The sequence below is a fragment of the Myodes glareolus genome, chromosome 7 (assembly GCF_982192425.1).
Source record: "Myodes glareolus chromosome 7, mMyoGla1.1, whole genome shotgun sequence".
NCBI lineage: Eukaryota > Metazoa > Chordata > Mammalia > Rodentia > Cricetidae > Myodes > Myodes glareolus.
In genome coordinates, this window is record NC_142032.1 from 49,612,784 (window position 1) to 49,630,139 (window position 17,356).

Here is a 17,356-nt window from a genome sequence, read left to right on the forward strand (position 1 = left end):
AATTTTAGAATTTGCTATTTTGGATGATTCTGTTGCTACGAGAAATCATAAAAAATTAAAGTGAAAATAAAATTCAAAAATATAGTTTGGTATACTCTTAAATATTTCAGGAACTAAGATTGTAAATAGATGTAAATACACATAAATACATATAAATATATACACTATATAATTTATAAGTTCCTAAAAACATAACTGACTTCAAATGTAATAAGAAAGGCTTATTAAAGACTTGTTTTGAAATGAACCCCTGTGCAATTTGACTTTAGATTGAAAAAGAATATAAATATTCCGTCATTTCCAGAAAACTTGAGAGGGTTAAACAAATTAAACAACTGTTTGGAGCCACAGGACTGTCAGCAGAAGGATTTGAGTGCTGGAGGGAGGAATGCAGGGGCTGTCTCCTGTTGGAGCTTAAGACGGTTGTCTAAAGTCCTGAGTGTTTGAACATACTCCAGAAAATTTATTTAAATTCAGCTCATAAAAGTTCAGACACAGCATTTTCCTCTTTACTGAAGAGATAGTCTTTCTACAACCCAAAATCTCTCTCTTCTCTCTCTCTCCTTAACTTCCTTTAGCCCCTCCAGTTTTGTTTTTCTTCTCCTTCTTCACCCTCCCCTTTTCTCTCTCTTTTATGTAAAGACATCCATTTGTCTGGTTTGAGTGCTGTTGTTTTCTCCTCTCCCTACAGTGCTCTGCCTTCTAACATTCATGCTTCAATAAATAAAAAATAGTTTTATTAAATATGAACATTAGAGTGAAGTAACAAAGCTCAACTTTTAGAACAATGCTAACTTCTCTTTCCTGGTGTGGGAACTAAAGGTGAAAACTCATTGCAAATTACAGAAAACTAGTCCTTTTTAAAAATTACATTTATTTATTTATTTGTGAGTATACATGTCATGGAACACCCGTGGAGGCCAGAGGACAACTTGAAGCAATTGGTTTTCTTCTTCCACAATGTGGGTTCTAGATATTGAACTCAGGTAAAAAGGCGTGGCTGCAAGCATCTGTACCTGCTGATCCCTAGTTTATTTCTTAATAATTCTACAATTTCACCACATACATTGTGAATCTGTGCATGCATGTGTAGTAGTTTTTACATAAAAACAATATAACAGCTAGGAAGTGACCTGGGAGAGAATGATTTTTGAATAGGTATTTATAGATGGCAAGCTTCTTCTCCAGTCAATCAAAGAAAAACAACAGAAAGCCAAAAGCAGTATGAATGTGTGTGGTGCAGCAGGTCACAAAACAAACCTACTTGTTAATGGCCATGGATCAGAAGCTATAAAAGCAAAGTAGAAAAGAAAATGATTTAGTTAAATGCGTTAGAGCAGTGTTCTCAACATTCAGATTGCAAAACCATTGGGGGTCAAACGACCCTTTCACAAGGGTTGCCTAAGACCATCAGAAAACTCAGATGTACATTTTATAATTCATAACAGTAGCAAAATTACAGTTATAAAGTAGCAATAAAAATAATTTTGCGGTTAGGGTTCACCACAACATGAGGAACTGTATTAAAGGGTCAGAGCTATAGGAAGGTTGAAAACCACTGTGTTAGACATCCTGAGAATGTAAGACCTGTGATAGAGTTGGAGCAGGAGACAGTGACCTTCTGCACGGCAAGGAAGTGGAGTTAAGTGCATGAGCAATGTGAGAGCAGAGACACGTGTGTGCAGTTCACGATTTACCCCTGCTCTAGAAACACACGTCCACCTAATGACAATTTATTACTGCTCTCTGTTCACTCAGCTGTTTCTCCATCTACAAGGATGGTACCCTCAACACTCTTTTCAGCTTCATAGAGGGACATAATTCCACTGGTTCCAAGTACAGGGCATGGGGACATAAGCCAGCCTGGCAAGCATTTTCTGAATGGTTACATTAGCTTTATCCGTATGTCCATACACGGGGAAGCCACGATCATTTAGAGTCTGAATCTGGTGAGAAACAACATGGTAAATGAGATTCTGTTTCCGGTACTGAGGCAAGGTGCCTCCCATTCTCAGTTCTCCAGTGTGGTCCATCAGGCCCCAGGACACGGGAATCCCCTCAGGCCCCATAATACAGGAGCTGGGGAAGGTGTGGATACAGCGCTCAATGAACTTCTGACTTTTCTCATTGCCACCAAAATGCCAGATGCTATTCACCAACGCAGCATGTGTAACATCCAGGGAGGTGAATTTGAACAACTCTTGATTACTATTGGGAATAAGAGGAAAGAGCAGCCCTTAGTCACATAGGTTATGAATAATTTTATTCATTTTCCCCTTAATTGCCCCAAGAGGCAGACAGTAGAATCACTAAGTCTGTGTGCTCTGTAGCAGGATTGCCTGAGCCCCTATCAACTCTGTGTGCATTATGTGTTGGTTAATTGTTCTTCACCTTTTGTGTTTCCCCATCTAGTGAGAAGGGTTAATAAGCCACTTGCACTATAGACTATCATGTTAGGGTGATGGGGGCTCAGATTCAGTGCCTAATAACTAGTAAAAATGCTCCAGGCAGCGTTTGCAGTTTTTATTTGCTCATGACTCAGCTAGGGAGTTCAAATATGATCTTTCAGTGAGGGAGCTTTAATATGATCAGTCTTGTTTTATGTAAAAGGAAACAGTTTTGCGAACAAGCAAACTTCCCAAAACACATGTAGCAAGCAGAAGCCAAATTTCAGTATCATAGAATTTTGTATCTTGCAGTCCTTAGGCATTGTGGTGAGCAAAAGATAAAGTTAAGTGTAAAGATTGGCAGCAATGTGACTAATATAGATATGAATAATTTACATTGGTATAAATTTTGCCTTATTGATAGGAATTTAAGGTCAATTTTGTTATATGTATATGTATTTCTGATCTTGATTAAGGTATTGTGATTGTGTAGTTCATTAAAAAATGTAATGTATAATTAGGAAATATAGGTTGTTAATGGATAATCATCAATAATAGTCAAGCTTGTAGTCATGTTAGTTGGATTTTCTATATATAGAGAGATATATTTCAGCTAAATAGACATTCTTCATATCTTTCAAAGACTACAGAATATGGCATTTTGAATGTTTTAATAACTTAGGGTTTTTCATGACAATGAGACACATCTGCTCTTGGCAGCACCAGCTACTTCAAGAGGAAGATGGGCATTGAAGAGGCTCCTTATGGAGTTTGATAGCCATTTGGGCAAGAAACTGCTCTTGCCTGAACTGTTGAATTAATTGGACACAGAAAACCCGTAGAGAGAGGACTGCTAAACTTGCCTAAAGGTGAGATGGTCTTTCGGAGTTCCTGCTTCATGAAAGAGTCTGTGAGACATTCTGCAGGACACAGCAGATAGTGACTGAACTGCCTTTGAAATTTTCTGCTTCATGGAAATGTCTGCTCGATACTATGGGCCTGTAGGCCAAAGATGGATGCCCCAATGGTACAAAAGAACTTTGGGTTCAGCGAGATGTCTCTGTCATTTCTAGAGTTTGGAAGTTGCTTATTTCTTGTTTAATTAGGTAATACTATATCCTTCTGGAGTCTTAGATGGAGTTGAAGAATAGATAGATAGTTATTGTTTTTCTTAGTTATAAAAGATAAAGTAGGTATAAATATTGTAACTGTAATTCTTACTTGATAACTCTTTTGTTATATGTAATTTTACTATGTTAAGGTGAAAGCTTCTCTTTTTTGTTTAAACAGAAAAATGGGGAAATGATGTAGGAGAGTCTTCTATCTATCTGTTGCTTTCATTGGTTAATTAATAAAGAAAACTGCCTGGCCTGATAGGTCAGAACATAGGTAGGCAGGGAAGACAGAACTGAATTGTGGGAGAAAGAAGCAGAGTCAGAGAGCTGCCCGCCATGAAGCTGTCAGGTCAGAAATGCTGAATCCTTCCCTGTAAGCCATAACCTCATGGTGACGTACAGATTATTAGAAATGGGTTAAATCAATTTGTGAAAATTAGCCAATAAGGGGTTTCAGATAATGGGCCAGGCAGTGTTTAAAAGAATACAGCTTCTGTGTAATTATTTTGGGGGTAAGCCAGCCGGGATCAGGGCGGGAACGCAGCCTGCTCGTTCCTTCTACATGTGATATGAGAGTTTACATAAGTGACTCCAAAAATTCTACTAAGGAACTTTTACAACTCATAAACACTTTTAGTAATGTAGCAGGATATAAGATTAACTCAAAAAAATCAGTAGCCCTCCTGTACACAGATGATAAAAGGGCGGAGAAAGAAATCAGAGAACATCAACCATCACAATATTCACAAATAGCATAAAATATCTCAGAGTACCTCTAATGAAGCAAGTGGATTTGTATGACAAGAACTTTAAATCTTTGAAGAAAGAAATTGAAGAAGACACCAGAAAATGAAAAGATCGCCCATGCTCTTGGGTAGGTAGAATTAACATAGTAAAAATGGCAATCTTACTAAAAGCATTCTACAGATTCAATTCAATGCCCAGCAAAATCCCAGCAAAATTCTTCACATACTTCAAAAAAAAACAGTACTCAACTTCATGTGGAAAATACAAAAACCCAGGATAGCCAAAGCAATCTTGTACAATAAAAAAACTTCTGGAGGCATCACAATCCCTAACTACAAACTCTACTACAAAGCTACAGTACTGAAAACAACCTGGTACTGGAAAAAAAAACCAGACAGGAAGATCAATGGAACTGAATTGAAGACCAGGATATTAATCCACACACTTTCAAACACCTGATTTTTGACAAAGAGGCAAAAAATATCAAATTGACAAAAAACAACATATTTGACAAATGGTGCTGGCATAACTGGATATCAACATGCAGAAGAATGAAAATAGATCCATATCTATCACTATGCACAAAACTCAAGTCCAAATGGACCAAAGACCTCAACCTCATAGAAGAGAAAGTAGGAAGTACACTTGAACGTGTTGGTACAGGTGACTACTTCCTAAATGTAACCCCACTAACACAGACACTGAGAGAAACAATTAATAAATGAGACCTCCTAAAGCTGAAAAGCTTCTGTAAAGCAAAGGACATGGTCAACAAGACAACAGTCTACAGAATGGAAAAAGTTCTTCACCATCCCCATATAGACAGAGGTCTGATCTCAAAAATATACAAAGAACTAAAGAAATTGGTCATCAAAAGAACAAATAATCCAATAAAAAATGAAGTATAGACCTAAACAGAGAACTCTCAACAGAGGAATCTAAAATGGCTGACAGACACTCAAGGAAATGTTCAACATCCTTAGTCATCAGAGAAATGCAAATCAAAACAACTCTGAGATTCCATCTTACACCTTTAAGAATGGCCAAGATTAAAAACACTGGTGACAACTTATACTGAAGAGGTTGTGGGGAAAAGGGAAATCTTCTGCATTGCTGGTGGGAATGCAAGCTGGTACAGACCCTTTGGATGTCAGTGTGGCGTGTTTTCCGAAAATTAGGAAACAACCTTCCTCAAGACCCAATAATACCACTTTTGGGTATATATCCAAAGGATGCTCAATCGTGCCACAAGGACATGTGCTCAACTATGTTCATAGCATCATTGTTTGCCATAGCCAGAATGTAGAAACAACCCGAATGCCCCTCCATCGAAGAATGGATAAGGAAAATGCAGCACATCTATACAATGGAGCACTACACACCAGAAAAAAATAATGACAGCTTGAATTTTGCAGGCAAATGAATGGAGCTAGAAAACATCATTTTGATTGAGGTAACTCAGACCCAGAAAAACAATGATCACATGTACTCACTCATAAGTGGTTTTAAAACATAAAGCAAAGAGAACCAGCCCACGAATCACAATCCCAGAGAACCTAGGCAACAGTGAGGACCCTAAGAGAGACATACACAAATCTAGTCTACATGGGAAGTAGAAAAAGACAAAATTTCCTGAGTAAATTGGGAGCATGGAGACTTTAGGAGAGGATTTAAAAGTAGGGGAGAGGCAGGGAGGGGAGCAGAGAAAAATGTAGAGCTCAATAGCAATCAATTAAAAAAAAACCTCCCAGCAATGTGGAATGAAGATAGCCCACATTACTGAGTCTGATGCCTGAAGACACATGTTATACTGTAGGGAGGCTTCTGAAATTATTTTGAAATGTGCTTCGGAGACGGAGCTAGACACTCTTTCAATGCTAATTCAGTCATCCATGTGCCAAACAAACTATTCCATCACTAGATTCTGCCTGTCAAGAGATTGGGCTAACTTATAGCTCACATTAGGACACAAGTTTCCAGTAGCTTCTAGATGGGAACTTTCTCCAGGTTACCAGGTATTATACAAGAGAACAGAGCTCTTCCAGAAGGAAAATTACACAAAGGGCTGTGGAATTGAGCATTCTCAAGTCACACACTCACTGCTGGCTTCTGGTTCTCCTCAGCATTACGTTAAACATAAATGGGGACAATGTAAAATGTGTTCAAAATATTTTTATTAGGATTCAGTTGTATCCTAATACAGCAGCGTATTCGACGTTGAAACCTGAAACTAATTCTGATTGCCCTTCTGTTAGGTCGAATGGGGCTCGGTTTGTTTCTGCTAGGGTTGAGATAAATCATATTATGGCTAGGGGTCAGGCTGGAATTAAAAGTCATATTGGTTCTTAGGTGTAAATGAGGGCTTGGATTGAAAAAGAGCCATTTATTAAGAGTACGGATAAGAGAATAATTGCTATTGTTACTTCGCATGAAATTGTTTGTGCTACTGCTCGTAGGGCCCCAAATATAGAGAATTTGGAGTTGGATCCTCATCCTGATCATAGGATTGAGTATACTCAATTCAGTGAAGAGAATTCACTGAACACTGTGTACCAGCTCCTGATGATCCTAACTCTTGGAGGCTTTCATTATTGGTAGAGGATGAATCAAATATCAAATTCGTAGAATAAACTGACAAGTTTCAAATACTCATGAGTGTTATGAGTAAAATAAATGTGAATCCTGCGCAATGGTGACTTTTATTGAAGTGCTTTACCCAGGACTCTGATGAAGTAACTTGTGAGTAGATCTGGATAACAAAGTAAGTCATTACTGTAAAGACTGATCTGCAGAAGGGAGAGAAGTTTTAGACAGAGGGGAGCTAATCTTGGAGACCTGAGCTCATGAAGGTCAAAATAAAGAGTTGCAGCAAAGCTATGGCATAGCATCATTACCTTCTGCATTTAGCTCCTGCCCTCTCTTAAGACTGGAGCGGGAAGGAAGAGGGTGAGTGAGGGAGCAGGAGGGGAATGGGAGGATAGGAGGAAGTGGAAATTTTTGAATGGAAAAATAAAAATAAAAAATAAACAAAAATATATAAATAAATATTTTATAAAGAGAGGATTTTTGAACATTAAGTCTAAGACTTCAACATAAGCTCATCTCAGTTATTCGTGGGTCCCATATCTATTGATAAATATCCTCACAACAAACAAAAGATGAAAAGACACAGAGGACAAAGAAGGTCGGGTAAAAGTGAGTTTAGTGAGTGGAGCATTGCAGCCCAAAATCAAGGTACTCCTGGAATGGCAATGTGTGTTGAAAAAGAACATAAGTAATTCTATCCTGTGGATTCCAATGCAACACAGCCTTGCTCAGATCTTGATTTTTACCAAATCAAGATTCCGAAACAATGATAGATCACATGTGCTTTGATTTTAGCCCTATTCCTTAAGGTGACCTTCTAACAATCACTTCAGAAATCTAACACAGGAGGCATGTCATTAGTAAGATAGTGATTGGTGCAGAACAGTTTTTAAGCACTTACATGGGCTTGGGATTGTCACTACTGCGTACTAAGTTATTCACGTCTGCCACGGAAGGATTCAGTTTCGTTGCTGTTTCACATTTCATATAGAGAAAACACTGTGTATGCTTGACCTTGCCCAAATTAATGGCTCCAAGAGTTTCTATCACTTTGTCCAGGCTTGACTGTGAACCTTGAAGGGGAAATAAGGCAGCAAATGATATACCATTATTCATCTTAATATTTGGGAAAGGCTATTCAGTGGGATCAAAGGGAATATGAGTATAGAATCATCAAGTCTTGTGTTAAATCATATGATAAAGTTTATATCCCTCCACTTTTAAAATTCAAGTTTTGGATGGTATCACAAACCCTAACTACTTAAGAGTACAGTTATATTCAGGAGTTATGAAATTAGGGAGAAACATGGTGTCAGAGAAACTCCCAGGAACCCACAAGGATGACTCCAGCTAAGACCCCTAGCATTAGTTAAAATGATGCCTGAACTAGCCTTCTCTTGTAATGAGACTGGTGACTTCCCTAATGTTCATCATAGAGACTTCATCCAGTAACTGATGGAAACAGATGCAGAGGTCCACAACCAAACACTGTGCCAAACTCCAATAGTCCAGCAGAAGAAGAAGGAAGGATTATATGAGCAAGGAGCTTCATGATCATGATGGGAAACCCACAGAGACAACTGACCTGAGCTTGTGGGAGCTCAGGACTGTGAACAGGCAGTTAGACAGTCTGTACTGAACTGACCCTAGCCTTCTGCATCTGGGTGAGAGTTGTGTAGCTTCATCTTTGTATGGGTTCTCTAGCAGTGGGACTAGGACCTGTCTCTGATGCATGAGTTGGCTCTTTGGAACCTATTTTCTATGGTGGGATGCCTTGTCCAGCCATGATGCAGTGGGGAGGAGCTTGATACTGCCTTAACTTCATATTTCATGCTTTGATGACTCCCATAAGAAGACTTGGCCCTTTTGAATGGAGGCTGAGGAGTAGTGGATTGGGGTTGTGTGTGTAGATGGAAGATGGGGGAGGGAATGAGAAGAGAAGAAAGAGGGGGAAACTGCGTTTGGTATGTAAAATTAAAAAGGGCTACAGATATAGCTATCAAACAAGATGAGTTAGAAGCATGGTAACAAATTTACAGAGCATTTATATGGACTCAATCTATTGAGTTGCTACTATAAGGTTCTCAGTTCCTTTCTATTGCACTAATATGGTTCCTTAACCATGAATTACTTTGGTTTAGTCATAAAACTTTCTTTGGTTCGTGGGAAGAATGTAATTTAGTAAACATGGTTCAAAGAGTGCATTGAGGGTGACTTTCACCTTCTGTTCATTATCCTGTGAAATTTGCATGTCACTCAATACCTTCCATCCCTGAGGTTAAGAGTTGGCACAGTGTTATTATAAAATACCAGACTTGGGATCAAGGTGAGCTATTTCTATGAGCTCACCATTACCCTCCAGACAACTTTAGCATGGACATGCTAAAGAAGATATCTTAAGTCCTAAGGCAGTAAGAAATTACATTAAAATTTCCTTTGTATACTTTACACCCCACAGCTCTTGAGAGTTCCCCTTGCAGGTATTAGATGCTGAGCCTAGAAATGGATAACAGCATGCTAATTGTCTACAGCTTGCAAAACTGTGTGGGATAGAAGGTGTTGTTCAAAAGGAACAGTGACTTCCACCATGTGTACACAGGAGATAACAACAGCCACATAAACCCTCATTCTCTTACTTTGAATCTGTAGATGTTGTTTCCAGTTAATGACTTCTGATGAGCTGAGGAACTTCTGACAATTCTCGAGATCCTTAGAGTAGATTAGGTAAGTGTTGGTGTAGTGGTCAAGATCATCTTGCATGTCCTGTTTTCAACAAGAAGAATAAACCAAAATGTTTATGGATGGGTAAGTGTTCGGTGATATTGGTATTCAGTATTCAGCTACATTGTGAGATATTAAAATACTGAAAGTAATGGCTCCCGTGGATTTATGTTGTAATTATTTACAGTGCAAAATCAAAAGAAAAGATTTGATTCAATTCAAAGTAAAATCACCCTGAACATTACCCAAACTCAAGGGAAACTAGAGTGCTATAAAATTCATTTAGAAGAATCCAAATAGCAAATTAAACGGAAAACTTTTTGCTAAAAGAATACTCCTTGCTCTGGGCTATGAATACTCTGCTATTAAAGTCTATACTGAAAACAGAATCAGAATATGCACCTATAAATAGGGAACCAATGCTAAAGCTAGTAAGATATGTTGTCCTTCAAAAATAGCTTATCATTGTTAAGTAAATGACAACCGCATAAAGCAAATAAATGAGCATACATATATATATATATATATATACATGTGTACATACACACACATACACATATATATGCATATATATACACATACACATACATACATGGAACAAGTTTGCAAACCCAAAATGGGACTACTTAAATATCAAAGAACATATGGGCATATCACAGAAATATTACTTCTACTAATGTATAATCTGAATGCTTTTTTCCTCTAATTTTGGTGAAATATTAACTAAAATGTTGTATACTGTGTAATGATACTGCAGATAAAACTATTGATTTTCTTTTCTGCCTTATTAAATATTTAAGTTACCATTCTTTTTTAACCTTTTTTTTTTATTAACTTTGCTATATATAAGTGATATAGAAAGCAGAGCAGTATCTCAATGGAAAGCTGATATTACAATGAAAATTCATGATGGAGTGAGAATGAGCTAGATTATTTTAAGTGCAGTGAATTTTCACGACAAGAAATCTGTCTCACCCTAGGATAATAGATGACAATGGAACTAAGAACTAACTAACTACAATATACAAACCTAGCTTAGTTGATGCCCTTTTCTCTACAGATTTCCTTCTCTTATTGTATAAATATAAATGTTTTTCTTGCACATATGTATGTATATCACATGTGAGAGATGCCTGTTGAGATCAGAAGAGGGTGTCAGATTCCATATAACTGGAATTCCTTACAGTTGGCAGCCACCACATGGGTGCCTGGTTCCAAACCCTAGTCCTCTGCACAAATAGTAAGTGCTCTTGACTACTGAGTGATCTCTCCAGTCCTCGGGAAATGTTATTTTGATGTTGATAACAAAAGATCAAGCCATTTTTTTTTGTGTATCAACATGATCTTATGTTGATAATACTTTCCATCAGTTGCCTTTAAATTCTACAAAAGACGTAAGAAAAAAATGAAGTGGTAAAGTGGCCTCTCAGTTCAAATCAGTCACTGTTGATGGAGGAACTATGCTGCCAAGTAAAACAAAAACATGGATAAAAATGAAAGTGTACCATCTGTACCTTCAGTTACCATTCTCCATGGCTTGTTACTATACCTTTGCGTATTTCCCTTCTTGAAAGTTTTATAACATTCTGTAATTTTTGAGGACTTTTGTGAGTTATCCTTCAGGCAGGGTATTGGTTGACATTAGTACAATTCATGTCTATTTTTCATGATGGGAATAGGTGGTGGCATCAACCATCCAGCCAGACTCATGCTAGGAATGCAACACATGTGGAGATACAGGTATATTTACTCTCTATTGTCACTTACCTCCTCCTGGGGTCGAATAACAACAGTGTTAAAATCAGGCCACTTGTCCACCAGAGCCTTGAGCTTGAATGGGTTTCCCTGATTCATGTGGAAGACAGTTCCATAAACCTAAATATTCAAGCCAGCAGGAATGTCATATAATGCAAAGAAGTAGGAAGCTGCAGCATATTTGACTAGAACAATGATCATTCCTAAGAAATTATGAAATTTTTGTTGGAAAGATATAATCAATTAATTTTTCAAATGGTTCCTTGTGTCTAGTTGCTTATTCTAACAACAGTATCTTTTATATAGAGAGGTAAAATATGAAGAATGATGAGATTTGCTAATAAACTCACTAACTGTCTTGGTGTAGAATCTAAAAAATTTTTTCATGGATAGCATATTTATTTCTTTTCATATGCAGACAAATTTCATGAAGCTGAGACATTTCAGAAATGGTTTCCATTCATCACAAGTCTTTTTCTTTCTATGCCTTGAAGCATTTTTGTGATTGCTGCTTTAATAGTGATACTATGTCATTTTTAGATCTGCATCATCTGACTGTGATACATGTGGATCACGGTTTCTCATCTAAGTTAAGATTTAGCCAGGGTTAGTGATACATGTCTGTTAAGTCAGATAATAGGGAGGCTGACACACTCAGGTTGAAAATTCAAGGACAGCTTAGAATACACAGGGAGTCCCAGGTCAAATTATAAAAATAGAATATTTTACGACAGACAATTTTACCTCATCTCTTCTGAGAACATATTATAGGCCAAAGTCCTAGTTCACTGAAAATTTCCGTAGTTAGTCATGTAAAACATAAAAAGAGAACTGGAAATTCTTTTTTTTTTGAAAGTAAATTTTATTAAATTATAAAAGTTTCCATTTCCGCCCCTCTTCCCAAAACCCTCCCACTCCCCCCACTCCCTCTCCTCCTCCCTCTTCATCCCTTAGGGCAGTCAGGGTTTCCTGCCCTGTGGGAAGTTCAAGAGAACTGGAAATTCTTGTACATTAAATCTTATTTCATTGAAATAATATATGCTACAGAAGGCATCTGATGATACACATTTTAATTTATTTTATACTTTATAAAATCTTCCATGTTGGGGGACACAACTACCTCAAAATTTAAATAAGATCAGAATCCTTTTATTTAGTATCTAATATGATTTCAACTAAATAGTGATTTGTTATTTAGGAATCAGGAAAATTATTTTTTCTCTACTGGCCATTAAACAAAGGACCTTGCACAGGCTAGGCAAACACTATTATTGATAAATATCTTACACTTTCAAGTTTTTATTTTGTGTCTGGGTCTCACACAAATTGTGATTATCCTTTGGGAGTAAACAGTGACATTTGTTTTAGGCTATGGGGAGCAGCACTTTGCCTTTTTAATGCTGTGCAGGTGACATTATTGGGACTTCTTTCTGCTCTGGTAGCGTAAGCACAGGTGAGAGGAGTGTCGTGGTGCCAGGGCGCAGTGAGTCTTGACTCTTTCCCTCCTCTGCCTTACCACGGTGTGATCCTCAGTCTCTATGAAAACATTCTACTCTCACCTTTAAGGTCTCAGGCAGGTGCTTCCTCAGGGAGTTCTCCAGAGCCTGGAGCATCTGAGAACCCTGTAAGTAGAACATCTCTCCTGATACCTAAGGTGAAAAGATTAGTGACAATAGCAAGTCAGGAGTGGGAAGATCTTTACACAGTGTGTCCAGACTACCTCTAAAATAAGGAGTCACAGACATATAAACATCAGGAATTTATTTCTCACAGGACTGGGAAATCCGTAATTAAGACATTGGCATGTTTCTTGTCCTGTAGAATTCTGTTTTCTGTCAGATACACCCTCTAGCTGTGCCTTCTTGGGATGGAAGGAGTAGGTTTGCTCTCAGGAGCAACCTTTTATTGTCTGTAGTTTCTGTATAGTGTTCTTTTCCTCATTCATGGTAGTGTTAATACATGTCTTCTATTTGTATTTCTTGGTAACATTAGAACAGAGATACTCAAATTGGACTCTACAATATTCTGGCCAAGATACTTCATTCTTTGCTTTTGAAGACAACCATGTAAACTGCTGACTATATAACAGAATTCGCAGGGTTTGTTAAATGACAGCGGCAGCACTATATCTCTTGGCAAAAGCAGCAAAAAAGTTTCTTACATTAATTCTAATGTCCTAGAGAATAACAAAATAGTAGGGGTTGAATATTCCTATAGACAACTGACTTTTTCTCTAGAAACATTTTTCTGAGAGTATCATAAACACAAAAGGCAAAGCAAGCTTGTTATTAAAACATAGGCACTGTTATAATGTCAGCAAACTGGATAACATGTGAATGTTTGAGAAATGTGGAAGCATATAAACACATAAATAAACAAATAATAATTCAGAATGACAAGAATGGCAAAATTATGATGTCCAGTTAAAGGAGCCGATAGAAGTCTGAAAAGGCTACAGAAATGGGAAATCTTAGCATTGTTAATGGATAAAGTTCATTGTGGTCTTTAAGGTCTTCAGACAGAGATTTTACTTTATTGAAGATATATCTAGGTAGAATAAGTCAGAGAGAATAAATCCAAAGAACAGATTTTATAAAACCTTTAAGGAATAGAAGAAAAATGCAATGATTACATCCAAACTATGATGAGATTATGTAATCATAAACTCATGGTTTGTCACTGCTCTAAATAACTATTAACATAAAATTATTTCACATATGTAAAAGTATAAGTACTAAATTAAAAGAATGAAACATAAAATAAAGTAGTGCACAGACTTTGGTTAATTATGTATGAATCTACGAACATTTCACAAGCATTAATCATCTGAATATGAAAAAATACAGAAAAATAAATTAAGATAAAAATCAAAATTTTAGAAATAGCTCATCACGTTAACAATATAGATAAAATCTTTTAGGTTGGCTTTCTTTTTTAGATAATATCGATTAGCAGCGAAAGCACTTTATGTTTTTCATATTTCTCATCATATTCCATCATAATTTTGTCTGAGACATTTTACTCTCCTGGTAAATATTCATTGAAAAAGAACTAAAGACATTATCATCTGCCCAGGATCCCTGTGCCTTTGGAACTGAATAAAAGTTGCTGGAGCATACGTAATACTTCTTTGCAAATATTGCTAACCAAATGGACTGCCTAGCTTTCACAATATCTCCACAGTTCTTATCCATTTGGAATGAAAACCTGCCATACATCTCTTTGACACCAACAAACACACCAAACTTGATGGAGAAAGTCTATAAGACTTCAAAACTACTCAAAGAACAACAGTTCAGGGAGTAAATTTGGGAACGGAAGAGGTTGCCTTCCTCAAGGAAGAGCACACCAGTACATTGTGTCAAATAGTCAGTTCTAAAAAATATGTACAGCTACAGTTTTACAGAACAGGCTAGTTATATTTAGAAATATATATGTATATAAATGTTTGCATACAATAAAAATTAGTTCAAAAAGAGGCCATAAATTTAAAAGAGAGCAGGGAGGGGTATATAAGAAGTTTGGAGGGAAGAAAAGGGAGAAATAATGTAATCAAATTATAATCTCACAATTAAAATTAAAGATTTTTCTTATGGTACATATTAATTGATATATGCACTTCTCAAGTTGAATAAACTACCCCTTTTCACTGCATAGGCACCCACAAAACGATCAGTATTTCCTTTCTAAAACCAACAACGTTCGATTTTTTCCAACCTTGTATGAGAGAAAGGACAGGGAATCGATCGTCATTCTTCTGTGATAAATCCTTACCTATAAATCTGCATTCACACAGAGCCTGCTCAGGACAAATAACAAGCAGCAGATCTTTTCTGAAATGCTCGCATTCACAGTGGTTTGGCAAATGTTTTACAAAAATCTTTAGACTGAGGATGTACTCTGGACCTTGATTTTCACTAAAAAATAGGAAAACAAAATTCTGGCTGTCTTGAGAGTCAGAAGTATTCAGTATCCCTACAGATGTGTGCCCAGGAAGATGACTCTGCAGATCTGAGATCCTGATTGTGTATGCCCTCTCAGCTTTTCATACATCATTTCTTTGGCCCACAGGAAAACAGCTGACTAGGACTAGACAGAATCTGTGGTTGTCTAGAAAATATCTTTCCTCATTGCCTGATGTGGAATTTCCCTCTGTATGCTGTAAACATGATATTAAGCTCTGTTTACACTTCTACCTTTCCCAGTTTCCTGCTACAGTAACAAGGGTGAAGCCAGAAGTGTTGGGTGAAAATAGTTGTGTAAAATTTAGAGTTTCTTATCTATACACATATGAAGCAGACATATTCATGCATAGTGCAGCTGAAAGTTTCCCCAATATTTCTGTCTCATGCCTGTGTGATACAGTCCACAGGGACACAGACTTCAAGTATTACTAATAAAAGCTCAGTTTCAGAAATTGGGATTCAACTTGAAGATCTGAATGTAAAACAGTCAGCCACTGGCTTTTACTTTGACCCCCATCTGAAATGGCAGTCCTGCCTCCCAGAATCTCAGAATCTCAGTCTGAGAGCTGTCTCCTCCTGATTTATTCTTCCCTAGAGCTGGGATTAAGGACATGCACCATCTGATTTCGACGGCAATTTGTATGGCTCCTGGGATTAAAGGTGTTTTGCCATTGTGACTACTGGGTTTAAAGGTGTCTTTTACCATAACCTGGTCTATAAGGCTGACCAATGGGACTGTTTTACTCTCAAATCTTCAGGTAGTCTTTATTTATTAAAAAGAATTGAAATGTCGCTACACAGACTAAGTAGTCAGCAATAACAGTCTTTTGACAATGATTTATTTATTTCATTTTGTTTGTTTGAGTATTTAGCCTGCATGTGTCTGTGTGAACCACATGAGTGCCTGGCACCTGTGGAAGCAACAACAAAATATCTAATTCCAGCATTGACAGTGCATTAGAAACAGAAGCCTCTAGCCAGACCAATGACTCTGCAATGAATACTTGCAAGTAAAGACGTATGGACAAAGGGGTTTACTGTGTGACTTACTGTGTTACACTACAGCTTCCATGATGATATTTTTAATTTTTAAATTATTTTCTTCTTCTCTTAAATTTTGTTTTGTTTTGGGGGGTATAAGAGTAGAGAGCAGATGTAAAGCGATGGGGAAATAAATAGGATCAAGATACATGTTGCAAAAAACATGTTAAATAAATTAAAAGAAAAAAGTTACAAAATCAATTTTCTTAAAAGTCAGAGGTCTCTGTATTGGTTGGCTGCTTTGCTTTTCTGATCTTAAACTTGAACCCAATATCTATATCTGGGTTTTTATTAATTGTACTACATTTGGCACCCAATGTTTGGGGTAAAAATTCATGAAAAAGCCATTTGTCTGTTGATGACATAGGTTACAAAACAATCCCACACCAGTTAAGAATTATGAATAATAAAAGAGCTATTTATTTAAGGGGAAAACTTACAGATCACTGTCATAGACAACAATCCTCTGGACGAACAAGAACAGCAGCAGCAGGAAGCAGGAGCTGGAAGCAAAAGAGCAGGCACACATTTACTGCTGTTTTTATGGTATAAGAAACCACACCCAAGTGGGCTGATATCTTAAAGGCTATTGGTGGAAGGAGCAGAATGTGCTCCCACAGCAGCCTGTGGCTTTATAGACACCAGTGTAGTCTGGAGCTACATATAGCCAGAGTCACCACCCTACCAGCTAGGATTTTTCTTTCTTATCTCCCAGCAGAGTCTCCAGGAATCCCCTTCTCAGGATGCCGTCAAAGTAGGTAACTGCCTAGAAATCCAGTCAGGATTATACTGATTTATGCAACAGCAGTAAGTCTAACATCTTCACCAACACCTTTGGGACATTTGACAAGACAACTCAGAATTCTGAAAAGGAGGAATTATTTAAAGGAGAGAGTTTTTTCCACATTCAAAAATGGGAAAACCATTACAATGAAGGAATTTGGGTCTTTTTTTGACAGTTTAAAAATGGAACAATTAAATGAGAGGATAACTAACTTAGATGAGATTTATCTAATATAAATTGTGGACATTGTCAGCA

General features: G+C 37.2%; 1 protein-coding gene across 2 annotated transcripts; it reads right to left on the reverse strand.

Annotated features, from left to right (window-relative positions):
* Positions 1 to 854: 854 nt before the first annotated feature.
* On the reverse strand, positions 855 to 16,840 carry LOC125397996 (glycine N-acyltransferase-like protein Keg1). Of its 2 annotated transcripts, none has more exons than XM_087908076.1 (6): positions 16,758 to 16,840; positions 12,871 to 12,960; positions 11,324 to 11,431; positions 9,472 to 9,598; positions 7,737 to 7,908; positions 855 to 2,208 (listed from the first exon to the last, which is right to left on the reverse strand). In XM_087908076.1, exons 2-6 carry the CDS (start codon positions 12,946 to 12,948, stop codon positions 1,806 to 1,808), a joined length of 888 nt encoding a protein of 295 aa, XP_087764202.1. In that variant the 5' UTR covers positions 12,949 to 12,960; positions 16,758 to 16,840; the 3' UTR covers positions 855 to 1,805. The 2 variants fall into 2 exon arrangements, with proteins under 2 accessions (XP_087764202.1, XP_087764201.1); XM_087908075.1 differs by lacking the exon at positions 16,758 to 16,840 and adding an exon at positions 15,086 to 15,222.
* Positions 16,841 to 17,356: the final 516 nt, after the last annotated feature.

Coding starts and splice junctions, on each gene's coding strand:
- LOC125397996 (XM_087908076.1), bottom strand. CDS start 12,948: ATGTTCTACTTACAGGGTTCTCAGATGCTCCAGGCTCTGGAGAACTCC. Junction 11,432..12,870: donor ACCTGCCTGAGACCTTAAAG/GTGAGAGTAGAA, acceptor TTGAATATTTAG/GTTTATGGAACTGTCTTCCA. Junction 2,209..7,736: donor AGTGACAATCCCAAGCCCAT/GTAAGTGCTTAA, acceptor TATTCCCAATAG/TAATCAAGAGTTGTTCAAAT.